General features: G+C 38.3%; 1 protein-coding gene across 1 annotated transcript; it reads right to left on the reverse strand.

Moving 5' to 3' along the window:
* Positions 1–918: 918 nt before the first annotated feature.
* nanog (nanog homeobox) lies at positions 919–5,458 on the reverse strand. The gene is made up of 4 exons (XM_039743840.1): positions 5,038–5,458; positions 4,303–4,628; positions 2,315–2,416; positions 919–1,344 (listed from the first exon to the last, which is right to left on the reverse strand). The coding sequence occupies exons 1-4, from the start codon at positions 5,246–5,248 to the stop codon at positions 919–921; spliced, it is 1,065 nt and encodes a 354-aa protein (XP_039599774.1). The 5' UTR covers positions 5,249–5,458.
* Positions 5,459–11,063: the final 5,605 nt, after the last annotated feature.

Genomic DNA, 11,063 nt, shown 5'->3' on the forward strand with positions numbered 1-11,063 from the left:
CTATTGCAGCAAGGAAATGGGTATGCTTTTTATTTAAAGGAAAATATAATTTGCCACTATGGCCCTTTTATATTTAATTTTTGTTTAACAAAAATGAGTTGGGTTGGATTTTAAACAGTCGAAGAAAATCATTTTGTTGGTTAAAAAAAAAAAAACAAAAAGGTTTAATAAAATATAAAGTTTGGAATAAAACTGTGCCCTAACTATATTTTATAAGATTACCTTAGAAGGCCACTCTATAGTAGGTTTTTAAGAACTAAACATTTAGGGCCACTGTTGATCATTTCAAAATGAATATGAGGATTGCATAGGGCAGCAATTGAGGCATTAATATTTATTAGAAAAAGTCAATATTGCAGTATTTTATATAATGTGCTGTGGCAGCACAAGGGGGTACTGCACATAATTTGTAATAGTTCTGTAGCTGTTGGAACCGGTCTCTTTCCCCAACCATTTTAAACAGATACTTGCATATTATGATTTCCCATCCCATAATTAATCAGCCCAGTTGTAAAATTTTCCCTGTCATCCATCACTGAATATTAAATGTGTCTTTTCATTTGTCTCTTTCAGTACTTCAGGCACTCATCACCATCCCCAACTCCCAATCATTTTTTTTTTTTTAAAGTAATTTTATTAAGAACATGATAAAAGACATGCACTAATATGTACACATTTTTAAAGTGCATAAAACCTCTTTTACATACAAATAGCTCATCATAAACAAAAGAATTTTTGAATGTGATTGTCACTCTACAGGGCTCCTTTAAAATATTTTGGGGGAGGAAGCCCAAAAAAGTCCAAGTAAAGACTCAAATGGTAAAAATACACCGTATAAAAATATATACATAGTCAATTAGTACTGGTAAGTCGGAACAAAAAACAGTAGTAGAAGCTTTAAATCTGCTTTTTTGGATTTTAAGAAACACTGTTCTTTCTGCACATATATTGTTCAAGTGCATAGTGGCAGCCCGCATACTGACTACCCATCTGCACCATTTGAGGTCCTGCTGCAGAGATTTGTTCCTCATATGGCGGTAGTGGCTGAGGCTGTCCTTGAGCTATAGTGGAAAGGCTTCCGCAGTAATCAAAACGCATTGGAACTGCCATGCCTGCAGGGTGTCGTTGCCATTCTTCCTCACTTTTGATGCTTAATTCCTTACTCAAGACTTTGTCACAGTATTCAGGATCAGGCAGAGGTGGGTGGTGCTGATAAGTGTGTTGAGGTGGTGGATACAAAGCAGGCACTGGCGCAGTTGAACTGTTCTGCTTTGGATATTCTGCATCTTCACCTTGAGGTCTACGTAGATAGTATCCTTGCGAATGCAACCCTTGCCATTTTGCCTGTTTAATATTAGAGATTAAAATGTTTAAAACTGTCATGCATGCATACATACAAAACACACACAGCATGGGTAGATGGGGGGGTAAAAAAAAAGGGGTACTGTTTATATTCCAAAACATGGTAACTGCCAAGTCAATCAGGCTGCATCAATCCTAAAGCCTAGTCTTTACTCCATTGTATTTTTAAAAATCACTGTCACATTGCACAAAATGACAACACACAGGCTGAAACTGATCCTTTTAAAGTCTATAAGCCGTCACAATGAAAAGTGCTATACTTTATGTGCCAATTATCAATCTAAATATTTCAACTCATTGTGTGACCCTCAGAAACCAATTTAACTCAACTTGTTCTCAAATGTGTTTATAAAGTAATCGTATTGTGACCTTTTTTCTTTAATTGGAGAAGGGCTTGGGGGCACACCACACACAAGAAACCCACTGCCTGACCGTTCTTAGTAGCTTTGTGCTAAAGTCAAACACTGGTTTCCAAGTAAAGCTCTAGGGATCCAATGTGGCTGCAGGTTTTTATTCTAACTGCTTTCACAGTCAAGTCAGATTAGCTCAGATGGATCTCGCTATACTGTGCTTGACCTGGGGCGTGCTTTGTTAGTTATTATGAGGATACAAGTGACAAAACCCACAGAAAAAGGTGAACAGGGAAAAAAAAAAAAAGTTATCACTGCCATAATTAAGACCTTAATACTGTATTTCTAAATTTTATATGAATGTAAGCCTCACACTACTGCTCTTATCTAAACAATGGAAAAGAGGAGAAGCCCATATAAAACAGTGATAATCAACCAGAGGGAAAAGGACTCCTTGGAACAAAAAACACCTCACCTCAAGTATAAATATGAGAACAATATTTTGAATGTTATTCTTCACTAGCATGTGGACGCACTGTCTGTCTGACTGTCAAATAAAATTTTATCACTAAGGATTAAACAAAAAATTGACTCAGGCTTACTGGTGCGGTGGTTGGCATGACTGGAAAGCAAACTTCTGGGCCAGAGTTCTCCTTTTGGTAACGCTTCATCTTCATTCTTCGGTTCTGGAACCAAGTCTTTATCTGCAACACAAAAAGATCAAAATTAACATTCACATATTAGATAGATAGATAATTAATCCCAAGGGGAAATTCACAATCCAGCAGCAATATACTGATACAAAGAAACATGTGGAGGACACTCCTAGGCACACATCATCCCATGACTATGCTCACTACCTGCCCCAGCTGCTTCATGTTGCCAGACACAAACTCCTAGTTATGGCAGGTATAGTTCATTTATTTATTTATTTATTTTTCAAATTGAAGTGTCTACACCTACGAGTCAGGCAAGTCAAGGTCCCAGTTGAAACCTATACATTAATCATCAGGATGTAGTCTTCAAAGATAGCATTTAACCAATTAGGCCTTTCATACAAGGCTTCAAAAAGAGAGATAGTACCGTTAGATATCAGTGCTCACTAAAAACTGATTAGTTAAGGACTAGGGGTTGGGACTGCAGCCTATTGAGAGCCAGCCATTGCTTAGTCCATTAAGAAATCTGAACACAGTGGCTATGAAATTGCTGCGAGACAGGGATTATGGAATGTAGTCTGCTTGCTGAAAAAGTCCAAGACATGAGCCAAGCTTTCCAAATTGATACCAAACCCCTTTGTTAAAAGCAGTCATTACATCAAAAAAAGTTATGATAATATGGACTGCTGAAAGCAAGAGAAAAACTGCCAAGTTTAAAATTAACATCTCTGAAATTAAAGCATCCTTTACATTACCATGATTTCCTAGACAAAATCTCAAAAGCTACTCTTTAGCCCTTTCTACATTACCACTCTTGATGAATGCTTTGCATGTCCACTGCCATATTTCATAAGATGACTGGGTATCTCCATCATTGCAGAATTTTCTGAACTCTGAATGTCTTCATTTTCACTGCAACAGACCTTAACCTTAATTCTGCTCTGTCCTATGCAGTGTGGCAGGAATCTAGAACAAACTACCAAGCCATGTAGTTGAAGCACACACTGTGACAACCGTTAGGTAGTCTCTGGTTGAGATACTGGGACACCCTAGCTACTAGGCAGACAAACAAGCTTGATGACTGAATGGTCTCCTCATTTGACACATTTCTCAAGTTCTTCCACTTTGAGCATTCATTGAATTCATATAAAACAATCTCAATAATGGTGAACAGTTATACAGTGGTCAGTGTGGCCACCCTGGTGTCTATTAAGTGGCATCTTTACCCAGAATGGCCCACTTGGGGGGGTGGCAAAGGAAGAAGAAAAAAAAAAAAAAATTAGTCTCCAAAATGCCCTTTTTTGGTAACCCAAAGGCCACACTGAAAAAACGTGCACATTAGGTTTATTTTGGACTATATCTGCACTGTTATCAAGTTTGTATGTGTTGGTACCCACCATGAGCCAGATACTGCTAGACCCATTAACTGACATGGAACCCCATTCATTTTCTATTCTACATTAACCTTAGAAATTATAAAGCCTAAGATCTATTATCACTAAGCACCCAATATTCAACATTGTGAAGATTATGAGGTTAAATTCTCTACTTAGGGCTCTGCACGATTTATAAAAAAAAAACAACAACAAGTCTTTTCATAACACTTAGTTCACGCTGACATTTTAATGCATTAACATTGATTTTTATGCTGTAGGTGATCTAGGGGCCTAGACTTTTCTGATCTCTCTCTCGATCTCACCCTTTTTATAATTTTCTTTTTAAATATCTGTAATGATACTTGGATAACTTCACATTTAATTTATTTTTTTAATTCTGAAATGCATTTATAAAAGGCACGGAAATTAAAGCAGAATGATTTGATCAACGGCCCGTTCAGGAAAACATTCACAGTCTCTATAGAAAAGTAAGCCAACCTGCACACGGCCCATTTCTCAGTCTTACTAGTATATATCGACCCACACTCGTTCCCTTACCTGTTTATAGGTGAGCCCGATCATCGTCGCCAGAGTCTTCATTTCTACTGGCGTTAGATACTTCTGCACTTGAAAACGTTGCCGAAGAGCTTCCATTTGCTCTTGCGAGAAAGCGGTGCGCAATTTGCGTTTCTTCGCCTTTACGTTCGCAGTAGCATCAAAGTTGTTTCGATCTGGCGTAGCAACCTCCCGGTTCCCGTCGTTGTCCCCCAGTGTACTGGACACGGGTTCACCTGCCACAGGGCTACCCAACGCCTGAAGTCTGGCGCTTCCGGGTAACTCCTGACCCTCGGACAAGATATCGGAGTCGCCGGCAGAACAGGAGTCTGGGAAGCAGAAAGATGTACACAGGGTTAAACAAAAGAAAAACTAACTAAAGTTAAACATGCTCGGTAAAAGATGGCCACACGCATCAAGTGTATAAACGTGACACCCGCCAGTCAGCTCCTCGCAAGAGCTTCGAAAAATCGCTCACCTGCCAGCCACAACCACCCAGCACACGTAGAGCGTAGAAGACGCGCTCAACTTCCAAAGTCAGCAGGCGCCTGACGCGCAGAAAACGCGCACACCTGCCACAGCCAAACGCGTGCAGTCGCCGAAAAACCGCATTCGAGCCGCAACTCCTATTACGTTAGCGTTCGACTATCTGAATGGTGGTGCAGCACTTCTAAAAGTAGGTGGCTGTACGGATGCAACTCGTTATCCCTGGGAACTTTAGAGGGTATCATAACTTACCTGGACTAGCGGAGTCCTTGTCGCTTCTACTGTCTACCTGGACAGGAGGATATACTGGCGGCGGCTCCGAGTAACTCGCCATATTTAGCATCGGCGGCACCATCTGCGGCATCATCGGCTCCCCGTCGGCATTGGCCCAGTAGTTCTGATCGGGGTACAGAAGGCTGTACGCATACGCGTAATAGGGTCCAGGCATTCGCCAGTCAGCCATTGTCCAGGCAAGAAGTACACCGTGATGCGCCGATTACGTTACTCCAAAAAATAAAGAGACTTGGTCTTCGGGGTCAGTATATGTATATGTGGGGGGCGTCTGTCACTGAAAAGGTGGGCCTCACCTGAATGGCAATACGTTGACACCCCCCGGCCTAGAAACCAACGAAACAGAAGAGAGCTCCCACAACAACAAAATTGAGATGCTAATTAGTTGTGGAGAGTTTAAGGCCAAGTTGTTAATGAGGCGGCAAGTGTTCGTGCATGTTAAAAGAGGGGGGAGGTGCACACGACTGGTTTAGGACCGCAATGGGGACATTAGAACTGGAAGAGCGTAGCCAGGTTCGTTTTAAGGGATTGTTCGCGGGTCAGTTGCAGAAAAAAATTCGAATGCAATGTGTTTTTATTTTGGAGATCGCCAAACGCAATTAATCAGTTTTACACTCCAGGCGGGAGCTGGAGCCTGTTATGACAGCCCCGCGATCCCCAACTCAGAAGGGTTTAGAATACTGAGCTCTTGTATGACGATTTGAGTAACGGCGCTATAAAAGTTTGTTTTTTTTTTCTCAAAATGAAAGTTTCCCGATCCTTGTCCAGGTGTAAAAACTGTGGCTGATGATTTGCAATCTAATTACTCAATTGGACGAGTTTTCATACTTTACCCAGAACCCCTAATTAAACCTGACGTTTGTATTACTCTTTAGTTTGCAGGATTACGACAATAAGAGAGAAGTTTATTTGTATTAAACTGTAATATCTGTTCCATTGTTCATCATATTTTTAGAATATTAAGGAAAATTCCATGATTCATTAAAGTGAATGAGTCCAGTCTGATGCAAAGGATAGATCCATTTGCTATGTTTATTTATTATTTGGGATTGGAGTGAAATGTAGTATTTCTGAATTGTAGTACTAACAGAAGTAATGGAAAAAGAGATTAATTAAAAAAAAAAGATTTCAGTCCAAGTCAGATTGACCTCTTGTGGCACTGATTAGAGTGGAGCCAGTAAAGGAGAGATGTCAGACTTGCTGCCTGGTGAGCCACAGCAGCTGTAAGTGTTTTCATTCCAGCCATTTTCTCCATTATTAAACAATTACCAGTGTTGCCTTGGTTATTTTTATTTTTATTTAATTGACTTGCATTTAGTTGTTTCACTTTTTTTTTCTTTAACAAACAGCCAAGCAGTAACGAGATACAAAGTGAGCCAATAGTTGTCAAGGCTGACTTGCATAACATTTGCACCTGTGTTTTACAATAGAATTATATGAAAAGGGGGGGAAAAAGAGAGAAATGCTGATCTGCTCCACGAAACATTTGGAAATGGCAGGTGTGGCAGAGTGAAGGCAATAACAAGCCATATAACAAAGTAGCATGCTTCGTTAACAGTGAAAAAGGGGAATGGTTGGAATAAAATTGTAATCTCCAAAGACTGTCGGAGACTTCTGAGTTAGCTGGTCATCTATTGGCTGGCTTTGAATCTTTTTATTGTTTAGCTGCTATTTAAGGGGGGAAACACATCAAGCATATCAATTTTTAATTATGGGAAAAGAATTGCATTAAATTATCAATAGTAACTGGTTGAAACAAAAACTTGCTGCTACTGCTGCCATGGTTTCTTGTCCAATTTGGCTATTTTTTTAAAATTTGGCTTTCACAGGGGAAAAATGGGTTTTTGGGGATTGCAGTTTTTTGCACTTGTTTTGGAAAATTAAACTGGCATTTTGGGATAACCCTCCCGACCACCCTGCTCTAAAGGCATGCTTGATGCAGAAATGTGCCTACCCCTATTGTTCGATGGTTCATGCATTCAAAACACCGAAGGGGTTATATTATGTACAACTGTCAAAAAGATAAAAAATAAAATATTGGGCTGGTTCCTTCTGCCACTATCTTTGAACCTGAAATTTTTACAGGACCTGGAAATCCTGACTGTGGCCCTTCAGGATCTGAATTTGACACCCCTGAAATAGAGAGATCGGGGGTGTAGTGAGTCTGCCCCACTGTAAATGTGCTCTGTCATACACTGGCACCAAAATCGTGGAGCGGGTCAGGCTTTCTGCTGGGATAGGCTATAACTGCTGTGATGCTGTACTGAAATAAATAGATTTGGAAGAGGGGATGGATGCATATATAGACAACAGTGTCCACAGAGACTTCACAAGGTCCAGGCTGTACAGCATGGCTTTACATCTGTTGGATCACAAATCCTTGTTTAAAATGACAGAAAGCCATGCATTTAGTCAGTGATGAAAATTGGGAAAAGAATAGTGGAATTTTTATAACTCAAAGACCAAGCTCTTATTATGTAGGTTCATTTTTAAGTTCGAGAAGCAAATATTAAATGGTCCAACTAACAACCAAAACCTGTAGCATTTTGAACCAAACAAGTCCAAATTTAGTGGGTTTGTTTTCAATTTGATATGCTTTATTAATCCCAGATTGAGCAAATTCTGCATTTGCAGTTTTATAATACATGCTTTAAAAAAGTAACAATTACACTTCATGGGAAGCTTATGTTCTATCAATTAAGTGTAATAGAAAACATATGGATTTTATAATATTTTGTATATCTTAATTTTCTTTAAGTGCAGCTTGGTGTTCATTGTCATGGATCCTGTGACCTACATATGCATCTAGTCGTTGTCTGTGTGATTTGTGTGCATCTTCTTCCTCTGTCTGCCTAGTTTTTTTTTTTAGCTCATCTGATTACTCAGTGATTATAAATTGGCCCAGCATGAGTGTAGATATGTGAATGAGGAGGCCCTGCGATGGACTGCTGCAATATTCAGGACCCATTGCCACCTGCAGGCTTTAGCTCCTGACACTGTGCTGGGTTAAACAGGTTTGCTAATGTTTTGTTTTTGATAATTTCATTTAAATGTTATAGCCATAGCTCCCCATCAATTTAGTGTAAAAGTTTTTTTTTTTTAATTATTGAATTGTATTTTCTATTTTATAATCTATGCAAAATGAAAAAAACAATCCAAAATCCAGACGTGTTTTGACCAGGCAGGATTCAAACCTGTGTCCTGGAACCGAGTGAAGTTAAAAAATAAAAGATCTTGGACACTTAATTACAACATTAAAACAGTTCTGCTTGTTTAACAGAAGCCTGTAATTCATGTTTGGGTGGTATCCATATATTCTGTATATTCTCGAATTTGATAACCTAGGTCTGTTATCAAGCTTGTATGTGTTTGTGTTTTGTCTAAGTAGATGACAAAGTTAGTCCTCTGGTGCGGAAATTCACTTCCTGTTCTCTGTTGTTTATGATATCACTTTCGAAAAGGCAGACAGACAGACAGGCAAACAAACATACACCTTTATTTACGTTTTGGTACCACACTTCAAATCAGTATGCAAGTATACAGCTGTATAAAATTATCTACATATATAAAGCTCATTTGCTCATGGTCACACAGTCAATTGAAACTGAGAATGGAACTGACCACCTTGTGGTTTGAAGTGTAATGCCTTAATCGCTGCTCAAATTTCTCATCCTCTAAATAATGATGAGCAGCATGTCCATGCTAAATGTTTGGTGAATATATTTCCGAAACATTACTTGATCTCTTTGTGCTCTTTCTAGCACTGGTTCTTGACATGTGCCAATTGAACTAAAGATAGGCTCTGGCCTCTGACATGTTAGCGGGAGAAAGCAAGTTTGAGAATAAATGGAAATTTTAATATTAATTATAAATGGAAATCCATCCATCCATCCATATTCTAACCTGCTTTTCCAGTTCAGGGTGGTGGGAAGATGGTGCCTAGTGGTACTGCAGGTAAGGTGGCACCCCAGTCTATTACAGGACACACTTGTCGACACGTCCATGCCCACTCACAGTGTTCATATTGGGAGTCACTAATTAACCTCACTTACCCAAATATAGATGGGGAAGAACACTCGTACACACAGAGAAAATGTACAAAAGCCACAGGGACATTTCTCAGGTGGAAGTCTATCTTGTGTTCCTCATGCTGTGTCTAACTGTTTATAAATGTAAATCCTACAATTTGAGTTAAAGATATTAATGTAAAATTGTGTAATCTTTGGACAGTTTTTTAAACATTATTTCAAGAATAAACATATACTGTGCCCAGAGGGGACTGGGCGGTCTCTTGGTCTGGAATCCCTACAGATTTTATTTTTTTTCTCCAGCCTTTGGAGTTTTTTTTTTTTTGATTTTTCTGTCCACCCTGGCCATCGGACCTTACTTGTTCTATGTTAATTAATGTTGACTTATGTTTATTTTTTATTGTTGTCTTCTATTTTTCTATTCTTCATTTTGTAAAGCACTTTGAGCTACATTTTTTTTGTATGAAAATGTGCTATATAAATAAATGTTGTTGTTGTTGTTATACTGATATAATCCACTTTCCAAGCCTCCATTCTTGTGCATGGTTTGCAGGAAACTGTCACCCATTATAATAATATTATTGGGCTATTAGTACAAAACCAACTGGACTGGAAAACAGTCACGCACAGCGACAAGTATACTAAAGTAACTGAATGCATCTTAGGGGCAGTTCCCTAATAAAGTGCTGATGGTGAGACTGAAAATTTTCAAAACAAAACATTGCCTGTGATCTTCCCACTCTACATTGTTTTTTCGGTGTTCTTACTGTTTTTATTTTTAACATCTTAAATGAGTTTTGAAGCCCATTTACTATATAAATACTATTATTCATTAACTGGGTAATTTTTAGAGTTTTCTTTGGTCCCTAGCAGTGCACCTATTTTAGGGTTATTGTCCCTCTTTTGTCCTCTGTGTGGATTGGGGGTCTTCCAGCCCGTTGAGGCCCTAAGCAGTCACTTAGCTTGCTTGTGCCAGGAAATGTCTGTAATCGGTTACATAATGTTATTTTTTTATAATTTTTAGATATTCATTTCCCCAACCATCTATAATTGCTGAAAAAGTAAGAAGAACAAAGTGGAATAAAAAATTCTAATATATAAGACTCTTTGTGTGGAAATTGAACAGCTGTATCCTAAAAGGCCTGCCACCTTTCTAGAATGGCTGGATTGGTTTCTATTGAGTATTCTTCTTCATTTATTCCACTTTCAAGTGGCAGGATTCTTGTGTAAACTGTTGGTAAATAGAGGGTCTTGCAGGTTTCTTCTTTACAAACCAGAGAACATGAAATGTTTTATATCAGATCAAACATTAAAACAATTCTCATTTTTACCAGAGATAATTTACCACCCAATATAACACACTGAATTCTTAAGCAAAGATTCATCCTAAAAAGTGGATTTTCTTTTAGTGCTTACCTTGCCCGTGTGTATGACTCCAAACATATTAATTATACATACTTGTCAGTGATGAAAGTGAAAACAATTACATGAATATAGTTGTGCCATAGCTTTGCACTAATAATGCATGTGGACCATAAAAAGAGGCCATTTAAGAAAAGAATTAAGGGGAAATATAGCATCATATTGTGAAATTTTTTTAAATTCCGGTGCATTAGCAATGTATTTTTATCTATTAAAATCACATTTTTCTGGGCTGAGCTGAAAACGGGGCTTTTGATAAACAAGAACAACAAAAATATTTTTATATTTAGAATTTGAGATTACTTAAGTTTTCTTATCATCAATATTATGTTACTTTGGAAAATTCCACAACTTGTACTCTAAAAATACATTTTGAATGGCTTTGTCATAGCAAAACAAACAGTGACATGAAAATAAGTAAACATTTAAGATAACATATAAATTGATGCATACTTTTTCAAACCTTGCATATTCTAATTTAGGGTTGCAGGGGCTTATCCTGGCAGTTCATGGTAAAGCCCACTTACACACACACTT

This window comes from Polypterus senegalus, chromosome 1 (genome assembly GCF_016835505.1).
Source record: "Polypterus senegalus isolate Bchr_013 chromosome 1, ASM1683550v1, whole genome shotgun sequence".
Lineage (NCBI taxonomy): Eukaryota > Metazoa > Chordata > Cladistia > Polypteriformes > Polypteridae > Polypterus > Polypterus senegalus.

Coding starts and splice junctions, on each gene's coding strand:
- nanog (XM_039743840.1), bottom strand. CDS start 5,248: ATGGCTGACTGGCGAATGCCTGGACCCTATTACGCGTATGCGTACAGC. Junction 4,629..5,037: donor CAAGGACTCCGCTAGTCCAG/GTAAGTTATGAT, acceptor TCTGCTTCCCAG/ACTCCTGTTCTGCCGGCGAC. Junction 2,417..4,302: donor TCGGGCTCACCTATAAACAG/GTAAGGGAACGA, acceptor TTTGTGTTGCAG/ATAAAGACTTGGTTCCAGAA.